This window comes from Ascidiella aspersa, chromosome 9 (genome assembly GCF_963924565.1).
Source record: "Ascidiella aspersa chromosome 9, kaAscAspe10.2, whole genome shotgun sequence".
Lineage (NCBI taxonomy): Eukaryota > Metazoa > Chordata > Ascidiacea > Phlebobranchia > Ascidiidae > Ascidiella > Ascidiella aspersa.
The window spans coordinates 20431882-20453391 of NC_139455.1; the positions used below are offsets into that span (position 1 = coordinate 20431882).

The window sequence follows — 21510 nt, forward strand, 5'->3', positions numbered from 1 at the left end:
GTGAATTGTGTTTTAAGTTTTGTTAATACCCAACTATTAAATAACTTAAAATCCTAAATTTAATTGTATTATTTCCTTGGCATCCACCCACGCACGACGTTATTATTTATTTGTAACTTGCTGTTCTGCTTGAGAAATTTACATGCATGGTTTCCCAGAAACCAAAGCGATTTTCCCACAAATATTCTTGCCCAAACAACTTTTTTATTTGCGCTATTGAAAACAAAACAAAAGTCAACTAAAAAAAATGTGTACTGTCAAGTTATCCTGTAGTTTATTAAATTGGGTTAGTATTTAGATTTAGTTTAGATCGAAGTGATGGTGATTTAGTTTTTTTGGCATTACCACAAAAGTCAACTAAATTCTTTTTCGAAAAAAAAGACATCATTTGTTTTGCAATACTTCACTTGGGCTTAAAACAGTCATTTTGCGTAAACTCAAACATTGGATAGATAACGCCTTTTGTCTTAGTTTCTTTTTTCAGTCGCTAAAGCAACCACGATACACCTTTTGTTGTACTTGTTAATAAGTAGGGCAATCATTTTAAAACATAAACAAATGTATTTAAAGGCAAAATTAAAAATAGGGCGCTTAAATTTGAATCGTCATTATTCCCCGTTAAATTTTTCCTGGAAATATTCGGTATTAAACTTATCTTAGGTCGCCTGAGCAATGTCAAAAAGACACGTAGATATTTATCTATCTTACGTGAGTACAACCAGTTTGGCAGGACGATGCTATTTTTTTACTAATAATGACAATAAATATTTTATACCACCACAAAACTATTTTCCGCTACTCATAATACACAAAAAATAGGACCTTTCTCCATTATTGCCATTGCAAGACCCCTGTTAAAATAAATTTAAACTGACGTCAACAAGAAAAAGTTCTAGAAAAGTATAAACCGTGGGAAAGTTAAGTTGCTTGACACCCGGAAGCCACGACGCATGTAAACTTTTACAGTTTTTTAAAGAGCTGTTGAAGGTTTGGCGATTGACGACAGGTTCTCGGGTTTTGTCGTAGATAGTGGGTACTGTGTGTATCAGTTTTTCTGCGCTGCTACCTGCAAAAAGATGAAGTTGTGCAGGGCACTTGCGGTTTGTCTTGTGTTTCTTGCCGCGGTTGCCTCGACGTTCGCCGAAGATTATTACGAGGTGCTCGGAATCAAGAAAGATGCAAGCCCCAAGCAAATTAGAAAGGCATTTAAAAAATTAGCGCTGACGATGCATCCTGATAAAAACACTGTGAGTATGTTGTATTTTGGAATAGCTTTAAAAGTTGAAACTCGACCGTTTTTATTGCAAAACACTCATTTATGCCTATAATGCCTTCCAATCTGTGATCGGTTTCTAAATTTCTAAATAAAAGATATAAAACAAGTTACACCGTAGTATTCAAAATGAAAAACATCTCCCCAAAAGTCTTGTCTAAATAAAAATTCATAAACAAATCAAAGCGCATAGATCTTAGCAAGCCATATTTTAAATCAGTTTCATAACACTGGCTAGAACGCACATGATAAACTTAAAGTGCAGCTTTCTAAAAACTTTCTGAAATTTTTTTTTTTTTTGGAATTTTAGAATGATCCCAAAGCACATGATAAGTTTGTCCGAATTACCGAAATCTATGAGGTGCTTAAAGATGAGGATATGCGAAAAAAATACGACAAGTATGGAGAGGAAGGTCTTAAGGATGACAAACGCGGAGGACGTTATGAGAGTTACAATTACTACAGAGACGAATTTGGTAAACCAATATTTGAGCTTTCTTTTGTAATGTTGTTTTGATTGATTTATTAGTGATGTTAAAGAAACATTCATTTTACCTCAGGACCCAAAACTGTAACATGTATGGACTTAAAGATTTAAAGCATGTTCTCTTAGTATGATAAATAAAACTTCTATGCGACCGTCATCCTTGTGGATTTCAACCAAATATTTCTGTTTAGCATATAATTTTTTTTATTATTTATATACTGATTTTAGGCATTTATGATGATGATGCTGATGTGGTTACCCTCGACGGTGGAGACTTTGGTAAGATTTTTTCTTATTCTTTCCCCTATTGAAATCTGGTCATTTTTACCACAAGTTATTAATCACAAATTTGCGATGTACAGATGCATCAGTGAAATCTGGAGAAGTTTGGTTTGTTAACTTTTATTCGCCAAGATGTTCCCATTGTCACCAGCTTGCACCAACTGTAAGTTTATGATTATTATTATCGCTATAAACTTTTAATAAATATTGTTCCTTGCAAAATGATGCTAAGTCTTAAAGCGAGAACAGTAACTTTTTAGTAGTTATGAAACTAAAGGTAACAGTTATTAATAGCTCTCTATATAATATGTAAATGCTTTTGTGTAATTACACCCAGGAATAACCTGCTTCAATTTAGGTTGACATATTTTCAGAATACATATATATTTTCAAAAATAATGTTAAATTCCTGCTGTTTGTAACTTAGTGGAGAAAGTTTGCCGAGGAATTTAGCGGAGTGGTTAACATTGGTGCCGTGAATTGCGGCGACAACCACTGGATTTGTTCGCACAACGGCATTCGCAGTTTTCCTTCCCTTATGCTTTTCCGTGGTCAGGAAAGGGTGAGTTATCGGCACACAAGAAAGAAAGGACCAAATGCCTGGCATGGATTGCTTTTTGCATGACGTTTGCTTTTCAGTTTTGGTTTCATTGAATGATTTAAGTTGCATGTTGTTTGCTTGATAAGTTATGCAAGGTTAGGAGTGATTTTTGAGGCAAAAGTAGCGTTAGGTTTCATAATACAGCTGTCCTTAATACTGTTAAGTTAACAGTGTAAAGCAATCATAAAACCGAAGTAGAATTGGGAAGACTTTACTTAGCAAATCAAAATTTTTTAACCCAGTGAAAAAGTTGCAAGAGCAATTGTTGTTAAATAGAGAACATACAGCCTGCCATGTAAACTGGTCAAGAAGCACAGTATGCTAGCATCAGCCTGCTTAAATATAAAAGGTTATTTTGAGTGCAAAAATTCGTACAACGCCTTTTGCTTCTGTTTACAAAAGCAGTCCAAAAAAGGTAGTAAACTATTCAATGCAGGCAATAAACTGTATTTATATTATGCACGTTTTTTCTGTTTTATTTTAATTTGCATGCTTTTTAGTTCTGATTTTGCGATGCAATTTGTTTTGCAGTGGCGCGAGTTTGCGCAGGAAATGACTGGCTTTGTCAATATTGGCGCCGTCGAATGCTCAGGTGCTTAACTTTTTGATTTACTGTTTTTGTTTTGCTAACATATCTTTTACGTTTTAATCCATTCAAAAAAACATTCAGTTGCATGTTTTCATTTAAACGTGTTTCATTTTTGCATGTTTTTCACCGTTTCACGACTCTATAACTACAGGAAAAAACCGAGTACTTTGCATGAAGCAACGGGTGATGTCGTTTCCTAACTTAGTCCTCTATGGGGCGAACAAAACCGAGGTAAAATTGTAACTCACACGGTGACCTGGTACCCACATTACCCACAACAACAAAAGTATGAAATGAGCCCATTTCACTACTTGTAGCGTGAAAATAATACGCATGTAACAACATAGCAACATCACGACAAATAACCGTTTGTAAAGCGATGAATTTGCGATTATTTTAATATTTGAATTGTCTGACCACCAAACCTAAACGCGGCAAACACCTGTCTTTTACTTAAATTCAACCAATATTGTTATAACCGAAGATCCTGCGATCGTCGTATTCAATCCGTCATCGTTGTTATATTTAATTTATTTTCTATTCAATATAAAAATTTAATAAACAAATCACGCTCGTCCGTTGTGGAGAGTCCCACAATTATCGCGATGCTTAGCGTTTCCTTAAAACCGTTAGTTATCGATCTATCCTATAGTTGTTAGTGTAGCCTAAATTTCCCCGCCAATTGGCGAACCTTATATAATTTTAGTTCGAATAATTCCAAAATCCCATACTATAAGAACTGTATAAATGTTAATTGAAAGGACATTAAAACTTTTTTTGAGAAAGTTTTAAGGTCCGTTTAAGGGAACCTTGGGCTCAACAAACTTAAATTTAAAAACGATTGTCCCATTAATATTAATCATTTTCGTGACTTTATAAACTATGTATGTAGCACGAAGCACCTTTACCCTCGTGTTTTTATATCTAAAATGTACGTGAAATAAAATGCGCGTGGTTGCAAAGAGAGACGAAGTGAATAAAATAAAAAATAATGTTTCTTGTTATGTATTGATTAAGACGAATATCGATTTAAAACTATTTTATACTTGCAGCCGATCAAGTATCAGGGTGACCGAAGCAAGAAGGATTTGATCCGATTCATCATGGAATACGTCGAGGTTGAGGTACAGATCACGATTTTCTTTAGTGCCATGGTCAACTATGGTCATGGCAGCTGAATCAAGTCCCCAAGATTTGTTCAATTTTTAACCATGACATGTAAAAAAAGACAATTAAATAAGGGCGAATTGCGATTTCCGCCCTTGACGACAAATCACCTAGTTTGGTCAAAAATATTTTTTTTAATAAACACAAGAAACCCGTTTTGCTGTTAGGGAGTTAATATTATTTACACTTGTATTTTTTTGCGTAACGTTATATCGTAACAAAAAACATTACTTCTTTATTTGTTATTTTAAAAAAAAGTGTATCTTTCTGTTGATGACCTTATACTTATTGGCTGCTGTAGCGTAAACGAATGTTATTTTAAACTATGTTAGACGACGCAATAATAGCGAATTTTTTTACTTTTTTATCTAAAAAGCGACGTTTGAAACGATTTCACCTTTCCAATTAGATTTGGATAAAAACAAAAATAGCACAGATATTTTGAAAACGCACTTCCTTAAAATAAAAACTGCACCCTTAAATCGCAAAATTTAACATCGACTGCGTGACGTAATCATCCCAATTGACTGTAAATGACGCTACACATATCGCATATCGCGGAGAAGTGGCATGGCGCGATGAAGGTAAATATCAACTTTTCCACTGCGTTGTTGCTTTTTCCAAATTCTTCACCAAAATAATTTACCACTGGAGATGGAAAACAGCGAACGTTTTTTATTACACAAGCAGCATAACTGATGCAAAACTCTGGTACCAAAATTGAGATAAATCAAATTTCAGATGCCCTTCATAAAAGTGTTGCCAAATTGCCACGGATGCATTTAACAGAAAAAACGATGATGTTCATTTTCTGTTCACAGGTGGTGGACTTCTGGAACGGCAATGTGGAAAGTGAGGTTGAGGAGAGACCTGAGTTGCCTTGGGTGGTCTCGTTTTGCGGGAGTGAGGCCGAATCTTACGAAGACGACGATGGAGAAATCGTGGGCGATTGCCCATCGAGAATCACGCGAAGAAAGCTGGCTGGACTCATGGTAAACAACTTAGTGCTTTCGGTGTCTTGGGATATGTCCGTTTTTAGCACTTTCTTCGATTATTACTCTTTTTTGATGTAAGACACCAGTGCTTGGTCAGTGCCCGTTGATTCCCGAAAAGTGTGGCAGAGTTCATAATCACACAGCCTCGTTTTATTTGGCCACAGTCGATTAACTTCACTGGATCAATGTGGCAAAGTGCCAATTGTTGTCGATTTTCTTCTATCTTATACCATCAAACTGTGTTTTTCAAATAAGAAAAATTGTTGAGATTGTTTATCCACTACTTATAAAAAGTGCCAAGATTGTTACCATAGTGAAACTTTGGGGTAAATTTCATTAAAGTTAACCCAAAAGCGTCCTTGGTGTGCTATCCCGTCGTACAATTACCCAATGTTTAGACAAAATACCATTTTTACTCGAACTTATATTGGCTTATAATATTATGCTCGTCCCAAGCTCGAACGTTGACAGTTCACAACAATAATGCATAGGTCTAACTGTACGAACAAACGCACAGCATAAAGAAGCAAATCAATATTTTTTTGTTATACATTTATTTGTCCAACGTTTCGGCTAACTATTCACAAGCCTTCACCAGTGAATCACACACACGGCCATCAAGACGCAAAGTAAAATGACACACACAAAAAGAAGATAAATTGCGCGACAAATCGATAAGAGCTACAACGCACAACTCCGTTGTTATCTTTCAGCACCTGTCGGCACGGCTCTGGAAATAAACCGCCCGTTTTTATGTTCATGGTATACGGCCTCTCTGCCTGGCAGCAACAGAAAAGTTTTCGTTTTTGCTACTTTTTTGCCAGAAACAAGACTCCGCCTTAAACACCAAGATTTTTGTATTTTTAATACGACAAACTTAGCACATTTTTTATTCTCCACAGAACGGCCTCGCTAACGTGGGTTCGGTTGACTGCGGTTCAGAGCCGGACCTCTGCAAACGTGCCAACATCTCCGGCGTAGCGGGGGTCTACCACTTTCCCCTGGGGGAATTCCCCGACCCCACCAAGGGGGCCAACGTCCACTATTTCTCGTCGCTCGACGCTCGTGAAATCTACGTGGAATTTATGGACAAGCTGGTACCGGGACTGGATACCGTTTCCGCCAGAAAAATGGAGGTTGGTCCCTACCGGGTTTTTGTTTTCTTTTTTCTCATACGTTCTATGTTTATTGTTTGTAGTTTGTTGGGTTTGGAGTCGAAAATAGCTTAACATTTTCGAAAAACATTTGATAAAAAAAATGAGTGTTCTATAGTTGTTGGGAAGTGTTTCGTTAAATTTATAGTTTACCCCTTGAAATAGTTTTGTCTTTCTATTGCTACTTGTAAAGAACGACTTGTTATGATATTAGCAAACTTATATTGCTCTCAGTCTAGTTCCGATCTTTGGTACCCAATGAAAGTTGATGTCGACTGAAGTCTTTATCAGTCAACAAACAATAAACACAATGATGGTTACAAAACCTTAAGTTCCTTAATTCGAATGAATTACACAAAGTTATCAACACTAATAACAATTAACACAGAATAAATATAAAACTTAACTTACACCGCAACAGAGTAGATGTTACCACTAACGCAGGCGTGTCTCAAATGAACAACAAAACGAGACACGTTTAAACGAGACACGTTTATGCTCTAGGCAAAGCGCGCCACTATAGGAGCAGTGTTTAAATAAAATAAAACACTAAGGTTAACACCCAACACGCGTAAGAAATTGGCGTGTTTTGTCGCATTTTTAAAACGCTTGTTTTCTGTTGTCGTTGAATTTTTCTATTGATTTAATCTTTTTGGGGGATATTTTACTCTTTTAAATGTCAAAATTGTTAACTTTCGTTCGTTGACTGTTAATATTTTCAGTACCACGTTTCTCGAAGTCCAGCCCTAATTTTTATGGAGTTCTCGTCTGACTCGAAAGTCGAAGATAAGGACACGAGCCTTAAAAAGCTTCCCAACATGTTGGTAAGTTACGTGGCATTTAGTCTTGCTTTGCCACAAAGCTTTTAATCTAAGTATCTTTAATTAAATTATGTTTAAAATAATTTGCGCATTGAAAAGTCTTCAACCTTTAAATACGTGTTATGAACAGCTTAAGTGTTTTAAAAGTGCAGCAGTGAAACTTTAAATTGATTGTGTTAATTTTAATTAATTGTTTGTCAAGGCTGCAGTAGTTTATTAAGGCAAAGAAACTAAAATTTCTAATTTAAATCCTTAGGAATGGCGTTTTAGTGCGAAAACATAAAGCCCATAATTAAAAAAGTCGTATAAAGCGATAACGATTTTTTATTGCAATCGCCATTTTATTCGCTATAAAGAGCCAGTCTGTTTTACCGTAAAGAATTTGATACCCAAGTTAGAGTAAATGGATTCTCAACTTTTTCCGACCAAAGATATTATTTTTTTTAAACAAAAAAAAAAATATACGTAGCTTCAACGTTAAAAAATACATTGCCTAAACGCGTTTAGGGTCAGAACGTTTATAACCCTTGTTAGTTTAGTCAAAATATATAGATTATATATGTAACCAATCTGTTGAGAATTTTTTTTAACCTTTCGACGTTGTGGTTTTTCTGCAGAAGATTAAAGTGGCAAAGGTGGACTGCGGACAGCGTAAGGACTGGTGCGCGGAGAAGTTCCACCTTTCGAAAGACGCCGTCCTTGCATTCAAGGGAAATGGAATCAGCGACTTTGAGGTTTTCCACGGTAAGACGTCTTCGCCGTCGCGATCAAGACTTCCGACTTTTAATTTATTGCCTACGCGTAACGCAAATTACAACACTATTATACGCACACTAACATGCATACAAAACGAGTTAAGCCAGTGAACTGACGCTAACAAATGTTCACGATACTCATGAATGTTTACGAATACTCACGAATGTTTACGAATACTCACGAATGCCTTCAGGCTTACAAGGGGATACGTCAGTAAAATGGCGCTTGTAATAAACGCTCATAAATGCTCAGAAACGTTCACGAAAGCTCAGAGATGCTCGCAGACACTCATAAACACGCGTGGGTTTACAACACTCGAGGCTTACAACACGTCAGTATACTTGTATGCTCACAGTCGCTCAGATTCTCTCACGAACACTCATGAATACTGTACAGACGCTCACGGACACTTTTTGACACTCTTGGGGATTTATTGGCGTGAAATTAAAAACTAAATCGCTCCAAAATCGACTCATAAAACAAACGAAAAGCTATTTTTAAAACATTAACTACAGATCACATAAATCCCATCACTATAATCTAATTAACGTATAGCGTAAATGCAGCAGAAAGTGAATTTCACCGCTCGCGTTTTTTGTAGGAAAATCGAGCACGGCCGAGCTTCGTCTCTTCGCCCAGGAAAGTTCTCAGGCGCGACTCAACACGCTCGACCCTTCGCACTTTGAGGATGGAAAGCTGATTGACAACGAGAAACCCTGGTTCGTCGACTTCTTTGCACCGGTACGCCTTTGTATTTTTTGGTTAGATTTTTCATGTACTCTGCAAAAACATTTTGAAGCGTTTTTGTATAAATTAGTTGCATAAATAATTTAAGTCAAATCGTGTATTTTTTAAGTGAGTTTTAGTCGCTTTTATTTTCTGTCTTCTCTTTAGATACTATTCTCGTTTATTAGTTGTTTTTTTGCTATTCTTCTTTTGAAAACTACAGCAGCTTTTTAGCAGCCAATGCCTTGCTTGCAGATAAATTGTAAGTTGCAAACTGATTTAGGCACTATATCAATAGGCCATCCGGTATACAACACCATACCGTTATCCCGCTTTGCTGTTAGTATTGATAAATGTCTAATTAGAAGCCTGTCGTTGACGGCATAGGCGAACCTAAAACAACGTTGAAACTCCATTCGGTTTACTAAGTTAGATAGATGGACAAAAGCCTATCATTATTCTGCCTTTGCCTAAATGAATTGTTTTTACAAATGCGATATACACACGAACGACATCCATTGTGTTTATGCATTATCAGATTGCCGTATTATGTGATACGCCTTCGGCTTTGCTAATTACACGATTCAAGAGTATAAACCGGTTTCAACGCAGCTGTGGCCAAGCAGTTTGTTTTATGTGCTGATTTTGACGGCGCCGAAACAAAGGCATTGAAATATAGTTGTTTAAATTGTAAATAATTAATACGTACTTTCTCTGGCTTAAATAAGTGCTTAATAACCTGTTGATAATTACCCAAAAGTTATATTTTGATCATTTTAGGCAGTACTTTGACCAATGATGTAAGATTCTGTCTTTGACTGCTAAATAGCAAAAGTAGTATCCAGTCCAATTGATTAAAAACACGAAAATAAGCATTCTGGTGTTTTTTTGGGAGCATAATGGTTGGAGGTTGTAGTAAGACGTAATAAGAATATCAAAGCCCATAGAAGTAGGTATCATTTCGAACGTTTCGAATAACTCTTTCAACATCAATGTTGAAAATGAATAAAGAGTTATTCGAAACGTTTAAAATGATACCTACTTCTGTATGGGCTTTGATATTCTTATTCTGGTGTTTGTTTATTGTTTTTCGAATTTACAAAAGGGGTAACGACAGAAGAATACTTTTTGCTTTAACCAGTGCTTCTTCCCCCTTTTTCGCGACAACCGAAATACTAAGTGTTAAATATCCTGGCGAAGGTTTGGCGAAAAAGTTCCCTTTATTGAACCTTTGTGTGCTTAAAATGAGCTTAACACAAATAGACAGTAGGATGAACAAGTTCGAATCAATATAAGTCCTGTCTTTATATTGCTTCTACTATTCAAAATTTGGAAACATCTTGCCCACAACAAATTTCATTAAATCTAAACATACGTGAACTGTTTAAAAAAATGTTGCCATTTTATGGTCGATTGGTAATGTTTTGCTCTCAATCTCAAATGACATCACTTAAACAAAAGTGGAAAGCTCTGATGGAGCCGTATGTAATAATTAAATAAAATATAAAACAATCCATTATGCTGTAAGGTGGAGGCTCTATTGCACTTGCAGATTACGTTACCCACATATCACTATTGCACATTACCTTACCCACGGATTAAGAAACACCTGCTTAAACTAACGTGTCGTTACATTTAATCCTGTTTTACCTGACAGTGGTGCCCGCCGTGCCGCGCTCTGCTGCCCGAACTGAGGAAAGCGTCGCAGGCAATCCACAACATCGAGTTCGGCACCATCGACTGCACAAACTTCGCTGACATCTGCAAGCAGGTAAGGTTCTATACACCAGGGGTTCTTATACTGGGGGTCCGTGGACTAATTTTAGGGGGCCCGTGAAGGCCTAATGAAGATCGTTGTGAATACCTTGAAAAGATGATATTTTCAAAATAAGATTATAAATATAATGAAGAATGTGCTTTAGCGCCTTCACCTTAACATGTTTTTAAGCTTTACATTTGTTGGATTAAAAACAGCAGGTAGCTTAAGTCTGCTTGTTTTATGACGTCATCTCTTCCCTGGTCCTCGCGAACCAAACTAATTGTTTAAGGTGTCCGCGTTAAAAAAAATTAATAACTCCTGCTTTACTCACACGTAAACACACCTATGTGTAATAAGCCAGCACACAACCACGTACCAACTTATGTATGAAGCTGACTTTTATACGGGTATTGTTGTAACATTATGGAATCCGAAACCAGCTGCCGTAGCCTTCATCATTCAAAAACTGCCCCGCTGAAGCGTGTATAATGTAAAAAAAGTTTAAACCTGAATGCCTGCGTTGGGACTTTTTTGGACAAGATTTATTTTAGCTTTAGTTTTCCCAAATTAGATTAAAACTAGAGGGCATGTTCAACCTTACGGCTGGATTTTTGAGTAGTCTCGAAAACTACCTTAACCTACGGCTTTTACCCGACAGTTCAACATCCACTCCTATCCCACGACAATGCTTTTCAACGGCTCGACTGTGACAGAATACACTGGCCACCACAGTGTGCACGGAATCAATCAGTTTGTTCAGGTGAGCGCTTTTCTACGTATCCTTTTTTGCCTTTGGCCAATTTTGATGTGTTTTTTGTTTTAAATGTACATCGGTTTATTCTGTTTGAAGCGGGGAGACAAAAAGCTTTTTCGTTTAGATTTTGAAACAACCCAGTTAAATAGTAGATTTTTTAAATAATTAATCCACGGCTGAAAAAAAGCGTCACGTCTTGTTATACCGTTTCACATTTTTTTAACTGATTTTTTAATAGCCGCAACACTTTCTCAAAAGCGATTCGATAAAAAAGTCTTATTTTTTAGAATTTCATTCCACATATTCAAGATTTATTCGGCTAATCGATAAAGAATAAATGCTTTACCATCATTTTTTGGCTTAAAAAGTTAAATACGTGCGACGTAACAAATTTATTCGAATTAAACATTGGCATTTGTACTTCAAACGATTGTATCGCTGCATTCGTGCCATAACAGTGACTCCGTTCAATCAACGGAAACGCACATGTGGCATTGCGTGCCGAATTGACATCACACTTTAGGGTCATATGTTTGTCATTGCTAATGAATAAACCTGTTATGCCTTGTAGCGTTTCCAATATGGCCCGCGCCTCATTCCCACTAAGATATTAGTCGCTTTAAATGTATTTCCTGTGTGTGAGATTAGGTTCCTTGCTTAACTTAAAGTTCACCATCAATTATTTATTATCGTAATTATCAGGCCTAATTTTTTTTTATATAGTTAAGTGATGTCCTTTTCATCGCTAAATTCAATACTCGTCTACCTTTGCAAAGCAATTTATCATTTTTATAGTAAACACATTCCCATTTACATGGTCGAATTTTGTTTTTTATGTTTTAGGCAAAAAACTCAAAATAGAAACATTTGATTATAACAGAAAAAACAAAAAAATTATACCCATGTTTATTTAATATATATATATATATATATATATATTTGATTTTCAAGCCATACCTCACGCACAATCGGTCTCCACGAGGGAGCTGGTGCTATGATAGGAGGGAAGTCTCTGCGCTATTGGGTTTTTAAATGTTAAAACGGCCATCTAGACGATGTTTCCATTAACTGGCACCATTTGTTCGCAAATTTTAAAGAACTTGTTACATTGATGATAAACACGCAAATCTAAAACGCTAACCCAAACCCCAATCCAAATCAATAAATAATCACGTATTGATACAGGTGTAAAAGAGCAATCCAGTCAAATTCTAAGCCCTAACACCTCCACGTACTAAATTAACGCTTGCGTCGTTGCACAGGACCTGATCAGCCCACCCTACGACACCCTGACCCCAGACACGTTTCATTCGATGGTTCAGAATCGCGATCCTGGTGTGACTTGGGTGGTCGACTTCTACGCAAACTGGTGCGGACCTTGCCGGGCTTTGCTGCCAGAGTGGAGGCGTATGGCCAAGGTAAGCCGGAAACGATTAAAAGTGCTTAAAAACAGGTCTGATCGGGGTTGAGGTATCAGGAAAAAATATAAACGCTCTTATCGCCTTTATTTTTTTTTCTCTTTGCAAAATCGACCTATATTCTAAAACCTTCAGCTGTAGTATGGCGAGCAAGGTTTTTTATTTATATTTATTATGCATTGGTGCATTAGAAAAAAAATGTTTTCACTTAAAACGTTTAAGTAATGCGCAGCGAGAGTAAAAATCCACTATAGGTGGTGCGCGACCAAAAAATGAAAGACAACCGCAAGCCTGTTAATCAATATACAAAGCATTTTTCTCCTAAGCCCTATCCGCTAAGGTAATTTTAAATTACAACAACCGAGCATCAATGCATTGTTACGTCACACAGCTGCTGGCCGGCGTTGTGCGGGTTGGAGCGATCGACTGTGCCAAGCAGGACAACAGTGCCTTCTGCCGACGCCACCAGGTCAACTCGTACCCGGAAATTCGTCTGTTCCCGTCCAAGGCCGACGCCGATTCGAGTCCCCTGTACGAAGTTCACCAGGGCTGGAACAGACAGGCGCACTCGCTGGCCGGCTGGGCCCTAGAGTAAGTACACTTACGTTTTATTACGCAACTGGTAAGACGATATTTGTCAGTCAGAGTGGTTGTAAATTTGTTAAAAGGGGTAGGAGATGCTGTTTTTTTGTTATGTGCCTATTTTTTACCACATCCGGGTTAGACACTTTTGCCGCTGACGTTGTTACAGTAAAACATCAAATACTAATATTATTATAAAAATATGCTTAAAATAATTAAAATCAGTGCTTTGCGGCCCTTGCGGCACCCTTTATATGTTCAATATTTTCGGTAGATCAAGTACAAAAATATACGATACATCTAACACTATTATTATACTCATGGTTACATATATCGAATGAGGTAAAAAATAAAGTTTGATGGTGTCAATGCGCTGAATTTTTATTTATTTTGTATCTTTATTTTTGCTAATTTAAAGCAAATATTAGCGTTTTTCTTTCTTTTGGTTTCATACGCCTCGATATTACCCTTTATGTAACGATTAGGGAAACATTAATGTCGTTCTTACTTACTGGTAATAATTTGAAACATCAACCAAGATAAAGTTTGTACAAAGGTATTTAAGTTAAAAAAAATTAGTGCAACATGCATATAATTTTACTTCGGTTTGTTTTCCAACAAATATGTTCTGGATAGTGGCTTCTGCTGTGGTATAAAGTTTGAAAACCAATAGTGTTGTTTTGACGCAATGATCGCCTTGAAAGTAAGTTTTATGTTTTTTATCTCCGGTTTTCATTCAAAGCACACTATAAGCGTATCTGTTTAAGTTTCTCGTCTATCTTTTGCTGACTATAAGACAGTACCTTTAAAAAGTAAACAAAAAAATTGCGTTAAATTTGTTTTCGCTTTTTATGGATTTCTGAGTATTTACTTATCCTCTCTTGTCCGTACGTTAGGAAAGTGCCCGGCGGCGTACAGGAGATGAAAGCGAGCGACTTTGACAACAACGGAAAGCCAAAAGACGACGGGGCCTTCGTGCTGGATTTCTTTGCCCCCTGGTGTGGACACTGCCACGCGTTCGCCCCCAAATTCACCCTGACTTCGCTGGTAAGTTTTACCTGCAATGTGCGATTTTATTTGAATAATATAACCGGCTCCCTGTGGATCCTTACCTGATTGAGTAGAATCTTGCCTTATTTTTTTTAGTGGGTTGGGCAGCATAACTAAATATAGAATAATAGACATTTAATTAAAATAGTTGCCTAATACTTACCTATACTTTCCGGCCTCTTTCTCGGCCTATGGGAAGAACCCAGCCACAACCCCAACCTACTTTATTTCCTTTTACTAACTTTATCTTATTTAAGTTCACCATTGGTGGACAAAAAAGCTATTTGCGAATCCGGGTTAAACTACTGTGCAATACTTTTGCTTTGCTTGTCTGGTTCTCCGGTATTAATATTATGACGTGGTACTTAACTTAAATACCCCGATTTCTAAAAACAGTTTGTTATAATGTAAATGCCGATTCGAGCATTATCGGTATAAAACTACCACGAAACAAGCCTTAAAAACGTTCAGGTTTCGGATTTTGTTCAGGCAGATTTTATTTAATTTATAATTTATCGTTTTAAACGTTCGCACAAAATGAAGTTTTTTCTTAAATGAAAGACCAGATCTAACGCAATCTAAAATAAACTCTGTCCAGAAGTTATTCGGATCATGACCAAGGTCCCCCTGTAGCAGGGGCTCTTCAACTGGGGTCTATGGACCCCTCTCGGAGATCCATGACCTAGTTTTATGGGGTCCATGAAGGCCTAATGAAAATATTAGTGTATTTATGAAGAATTAATCAATTTTTCAAAGAACACAGTTCAGTTTTTCACTGAAAATATTTCGCCTCTATTTAACTTTCACATTTTTAGACCGAAATCAGCAGATCTCTAACGTCAATTAATGACGTCTGTTTTGAAATTTTCCTTAGCTACCGTGGTCCACTCGATGCAAAAATGAATTTTAGGGGTCCGCGGTTTAAAAAGTTGTAGAACCCTTTTCCTTATGATCTTTCATAGTTTCTTCGTTGTCAAAAAATTGGTAGAACATTTTAACCCTTGTAAGTTGTAACCATGTTGATCTGGAGGACATTCCCGCACCTAAATTAGGATATTTTTTAAATTATAAAACTCTATTTACTTGCAGAGATTTAAGGATCGTGTTACGTTCGGTAAGATCAACTGCCAGATGCTGCCTTCGGTGTGCCAGAAGAACGGGGTCCGCGCTTACCCCACCGTGAACTTTTACCCACCCAAGACCGGCAAAAAGCGACCCCCGAGCGAAAACATCTCGTCCCAGGTAAGACTCAAACACCACGAGAAAAATTTCCAAAAATAAAGATACTCGAAAGTTTTTAGTGGGAAACTATCTTGGTGCAATTTTAAATGGCGTTTATCTTGTTTTTAATTTTAACGCCTTAGGCTAAAAGAGATAGACTGGTATATCGGTTTACCGATAATATCGGCCGGTATTTGGCTTCTACCATTATATTGGTATCGGTAAATTTAGGCCGGTACTTTGGTCTATATTTTAGTGCAAAGTTATGATATAATTTTGCCTGTACAACAAACAAATTACCCGTTTTTCGATCAAAAAAATTTGGGTTTTGGCATCACGCCAAGTTAATATGTAAAATAATGGTTTAATAATTTATGTCGGTATATAAACTAAAACGTTATTTGGATTCTATTTTCAATTAGTTCAAGTTTTGAACATTTCTCAGGTATATAAAACAATAGGTATAGGTATCGGGTTTAGTCAATGACCTATATGGGTTGCCAAGTTTTTGAACAAATATTAAACCTCGCCGTATAAAACAAACTAAATATGTTGCCTATCCTTATTTTTTAAAGCTAGCTGATACTGAATTTGTTTTAACCATATAAACCAGGGTTTTTTACGATCTCGTACCATTTGGACATTCTGTACTGCCACGCGTACCACTTCTTGTAGAACAGTGATTCTTAATCTTTTTTCTACCGCAAGTTAACTCTTTGTTGCGTCAGCACGAAAAAAATTTCTTAACTAACGCAACATGGAACTGATAAAATTATTATAAAAAGTTAAATATTAGAGTAGTTTTGCGCCCCCCCTAAGATTTGCTTGGTGATTTGACATAATTAACGTTCACTGTTGTACGGCTTTTCAAAGCAACTGTGCTCATTGTTGACATTTGACAATTGACATAACCAGTATTTTTTTGTCAGAACCCTGTATTTTACAGCAGAAATAGTTACGTAACAATGAATAGGCTTTGGGGATTTTTTTGTTTTGTGAAAACACAGATCAACAAAATATAAAAGTTGTGAATCCAGGTTTTTGTAGAAAAACGGAAGCTACTCGCGTACCACCTGAAAAACCTTCGCGTACCACTAGTGGTACGAGTACCACAGGTTGGGAACCCCTGCTATTATGTGATGTAAACTAATAATTATATGGCCTACACCAGAGGCGGGCAACATACGGCCCGCGGGCCGGGTCCGGCCTGCGACGGGATGTTGAGCGGCCCGCAGACAGTTTCCGGCCTTAAATGATATTGTGGCCCGCGGCCACATTTTGCCACCTTTCGCTACTAAAATCATTATACTTATGATGCTTATCTTATAACAACAAATTCCAAACAAACTGATTTTTGGTTTACTAAGTTGTGCACTTAGTTTATTTTTCTTCAAGTCGGGAAGTAATCAGTATGTTTAATGTGCAATGAAAGTGTGGCCGTGTTTAAAGAGTACAACATTAGCCGCCATTATGCGACAAAACATGCAAGATTTGGCAGTACTTAATCTGGCCCGCCAAGTACTTCATTTTCCCATATCTGGCCCGCCAACCGGAGAAGTTGCCCGCCCCTGGCCTACACAGTAAAGCATACTTCAGGTACTCATTCGGTTAATTACGCCTATGCCGTTTTATTTTGTCATACCATTGTACAATCACAGATAAGGCTTTTATGACAAATTGTCCGCAATCGCATAATAGGGAATCATTGGAACTTACTCGCACCACATTTGTCCCAACATGTGCTTTTGAAAATTAACTCACTTTCACGGTATAATGTACAAATTCTACAGATAACCAAATTCTAAAGAGAGGGTTTATTTTAAGACAAATCTATTTTCTTAGGATCCCGACGAAATCACGAGGTTAATTAATTCGCTGATGAAGCAATACGAGGATAAGCCCAAAAGCGCCAAAGGAACAAAAAAGAAAAAGGTTTGTTGACAAATGACCGAATACTAAACTTAGTAGCCTTACATATAATGGGTTGTCTTCAATTCATTTATACTCGCAAAGCAATAATAATGTAAATGGAAGTAGTTTTATTTCCTAATAACTTTACGATACGTTAAGTGTCCACACCGCGTTTGTATACCTTGCTGAGCAGGGTTTTACGACGAAGGTTTACCACGTTAATTTAAAGGTTAAAGATGCTATTTTTTTATCAAAAGTGTCGCCCATGATTAGTAAAAGGAAGGCCAGTTAAATTATTTCACCACAAACAAAACAATCAGTAAGTTCTGCAAAGATGTTGTGTTGGCGCCAGAAGAAAATCATCCCTTCGGTAATTGTAAACAAATTTACCATGCTAATACGTATGGTATACGAAATTCTTTCTTCAATAAGCTATCACCGTTTCACGGCGCTGGCCCTTGCGATGCAATTTTACTAAATGTGTCAATTGCATTTTTATAGCTCCAGAGTTGACGGTATTTCTAGGTGAACTCCCCATTTTTTCTGCAAGGAAACCTGTTTGTAGCCACACGGTTCAGTGTACTGAATTTGGACACGTATATTTTTCATAACGTAAAACAATTAGGCATCGAAAATAGAAAGACGGAACACTAATTTTTTGATGGACGCAAAAAATGAAAAAAAAAAACAATGTTATCTATTCAAGTGCTAAAACGTCGTTAAAATATTTCGTGGGCGTTGTTTGCGGAGCTGTGTTTACCAACACTAACTAATCTTTTATGCCAGAAGGACGAGTTATAACCACGGACAAATGGTGCCGTGTCGGCTCGAATGCGGGAAAGACCGACGAAAGAAGAAGAAAAAAACATCAAAAAAATAACAATACAAGATAGAAGTCGTTCCCGAACTTTTTCCCGCACCGACCAAAGAAACTAGACAATTTCCAGCGCTGCAATATCCACAAGTTTCAAACGCCGCGTATTGCCTGTCGGCGACGCAAGTGTTTCACATTGTTACTGCTTACCTTGTATGTCAGATTTCGCAAATCTCGCCTCGTGTTTAGCCCCCCTTGTCGTTTTTCTTAAAATTGTCAAATCCTAACCCTTAACCTTCGACTGTATGTGTTAGGAGTTGCAGTTATTCTTATATCTGTGTGAGGAGTTATAATTTCTTATAGGAAAAGTACAGTTTTTTTGTCATTAGTAAATGCTGCGTGTTCTGCCTATTCGAATGCTTTTATTTGCTCCGCAAAGTCTTAACGTCCCGGCCTGAGCTTTGCCACACTATAGGAGAGTTAAACGTTGACATGTATAAGTCTTGTGTATAATACGTAAACTGTTGCTACCCGGCATCATATTAATTAAAAATAGCTTCTATGGTATTTATATTTGTGTATAATATGTTATAGTTTCTTTGGTGGCAAATTTAACTGTAATAACTTATTGCTGCAAGTGTCTGTGATACGCCTATATGGATGCATTTTATTTGTGTGCGACTCTTTGAATCTTGTGTTCATTGTTTATCGCATATTACGTTAATTTCACAACGCTGCTGTTACCTCTGGAAAGCTTACACAACTACCGCAACAGTTCAATTTTTCATTTTCTTACACGCTCAGAAATATATTCTACAAATATTTACTGACATTTCACACATTTATACTAGAGTGTAAAGGCGTTGTTTTAAAAGTTTATCGATTGGAAACTAGGTAACTTTTATTTTTATTAATAACAGTACATTTTATAATGGGTTCGTTAAACAACCGTAGCATTCGTTGCGAAAAGTACATAGTTGAACTAGTCGCTTTTTATTTCTAATGTGTTACCACTTTTTGCACGTTATGATTAAACAGTATGGTTATTAGTTATATTAGTTAGTAGGCTACCGTTATACTACTACTACACTTTTTGTATGTATGTATTTATTTTTACTCGGTTTTCGTTGTTGTAGCTACTACTGCTTAGTTTCATATTGCAAAAGTTCTTTACCCAAAATGAATCCTTAAAGTGAAGCTTCCGATTATTTGCGGAGATTTGGTGTCTGACAATAAAAAGAAGCCATTTAAATAGCATTGTGAAATCAAGAATGACATTAACATGGTGAAAGAATTGGTGTACCAAAGATTTATAATAAAACACAACCATCGTTTAGTTACTTTATCGAGCAGATGTCACTAAATACTGGTGCCTAGTAAGAATCCTCCACAAAGTCCAAATGCTGATTGGAAGTTTTGTGCAGGTAATGATTTGCGCAAGAAAAAAATGTTTTTAATCGTTGTTGACATTGTCTATAGTGTATGCTACCCAAGAGTATAGAACGCATCTGTAATTTAAGTAAAAGTGACGTTTGCTGTAGTTGTTTAAAGAATTTAAAACTTTATATCCCATATCCCAAGTGTAAAGTAATACGTAAATTTCATGCTGTGTGTCCACCACCGTACGCGGTTGCTGCAAGGACGCACTAAGGCCCCGTATATTTGTTTAAAAAATAACGTGACTTTTCTCAGGTAAAATTTTCCATCGGCGGTACGTTTGAAATTAGTTGTGTAACTAAATGTCACTCCATACATAAGAAATAATAAGAACAACATAAACGTTTGAATAAAACACAATTCGGAGTAGGATCAAAAGAGCACTAATACCTAATAGTAAAATACAAAAAATCGGATTAAGACCTAAACATGTCGGAATAACACCTAAATGGCCAAAATCAGGCCTGTACAACATTTTAGCCAGCCCCAAACTCTACCCCTTAGTACATCACTAACTCCCCTAATAATTTGAAGCCCAACCCATTTTCATTATCCACCAATAACCGCAAACAACCCTAAAAATCTGGTGCCAAAACAGCGGCACCCTAACGGCCCTATTCAAATTAGGGCGCCCTCTCCCTACAGAGGCGTTATGTTGGCCTATTAGGCTTTATTTCGATAAATTTAGAACTTATTCTGAAAGGTTTAGGCTATATCTTATTCAGACGATTGAGTTCTTATTACGTCTTACTACAACCTCCAACCATTATGCTCCAAAGTTCTTATTCTGTTGCATATATTACGACGTATTTTGGCTTTATTATGTCGTTGGTTTTAGCACCGTGGTTTTATAGATTTTCCTGCTTTTGAACTTGTTGCTTTTAGGTCTTAGTGTTTGTTCCCAATGTCAAACACACTTTCGATAAAACTCAATCAAAAAGCTTAGGTAATTGTTTTAAACTGACTTAAGTCGTTTAGGTTTTGTTTGGTTAGGTTTGGAATTAGTCCTCGGCTTTGTGTGTGGTTTGAGGTTAAACAAAGAGGTTGTATTGAAATCTTGTTTTGGCGGCTTAGTTTTTAATACGATTTAAATTTTAGCCAGAGTTGAAATGAGAATAAGTTTCTTACTGAACGCATTAAAAAGAAGATAAAGTCAAAACAAAGTTTATCCAAGTTTGTATTAGTTTGAACTCAATTTTATTTTTACGCCGATGTCATTTTCGGTATTTTTGTTGGAGTTCAAATTTTAATTTTTTTTGTTATGCGCGCTCTATAGAAATCTTAACGTTTTAATAAACTAATATTTTGCTCGACAATAAGATAATGTAGGCCGATTTGTTTAATATTATTACTCGACCTGTATTGATTGGTGTGCAAAGCTTTTCGAAAAAAGTACAGTTGCCACTTTGTAGTATTTGAATGTATTAGCACAAAGAAATTCCATAATAACCTTAGGCTTAGCATACATCAATTGGAGGAACTAACGTTAACACGGTAACTGACCATTATGATGTCGAAAATGACCAATAATAACCCCACTGGTGTGATGTTCCACGGATTGTAAACGCACTACATTGTCAATTAACAATGATTAACTTGCTGATAAAATTGTCCCTGTGCGAATTTTTACGCTTTTAAAGTGTACGTTTCCAAAGGCAAAGATTTAAACTTACTGCAGAAAAGCTGGTGTAAAATAAGAAAAATAGTAAAACA

General features: G+C 36.6%; 1 protein-coding gene across 2 annotated transcripts; it reads left to right on the top strand.

The window, feature by feature from the left end:
- The first annotated feature begins 970 nt into the window (after window positions 1-970).
- LOC146133513 (endoplasmic reticulum disulfide reductase DNAJC10-like) lies at window positions 971-19606 on the top strand. 2 transcript variants are annotated; one of them, XM_083397548.1, is made up of 19 exons: window positions 971-1247; window positions 1584-1749; window positions 1989-2039; window positions 2123-2205; window positions 2470-2604; window positions 4285-4356; window positions 5221-5391; window positions 6297-6530; window positions 7271-7372; window positions 7987-8113; window positions 8727-8866; window positions 10509-10622; window positions 11269-11370; window positions 12627-12782; window positions 13174-13373; window positions 14261-14411; window positions 15504-15656; window positions 17478-17567; window positions 18333-19606. In XM_083397548.1, exons 1-19 carry the CDS (start codon window positions 1077-1079, stop codon window positions 18345-18347), a joined length of 2433 nt encoding a protein of 810 aa, XP_083253674.1. In that variant the 5' UTR covers window positions 971-1076; the 3' UTR covers window positions 18348-19606. The 2 variants fall into 2 exon arrangements, with proteins under 2 accessions (XP_083253674.1, XP_083253675.1); XM_083397549.1 differs by having other exon boundaries at window positions 18336-19606.
- Window positions 19607-21510: the final 1904 nt, after the last annotated feature.

What these genes read in the sequence shown, in the direction of transcription:
- LOC146133513 (XM_083397548.1), top strand. Translation starts at nt 1,077, where the DNA reads ATGAAGTTGTGCAGGGCACTTGCGGTTTGTCTTGTGTTTCTTGCCGCG. An exon ending in GAATCAATCAGTTTGTTCAG is followed by an intron (nt 11,371 to 12,626) that starts GTGAGCGCTTTT and finishes GTCGTTGCACAG; the next exon opens with GACCTGATCAGCCCACCCTA. An exon ending in GCGAAAACATCTCGTCCCAG is followed by an intron (nt 15,657 to 17,477) that starts GTAAGACTCAAA and finishes CTATTTTCTTAG; the next exon opens with GATCCCGACGAAATCACGAG.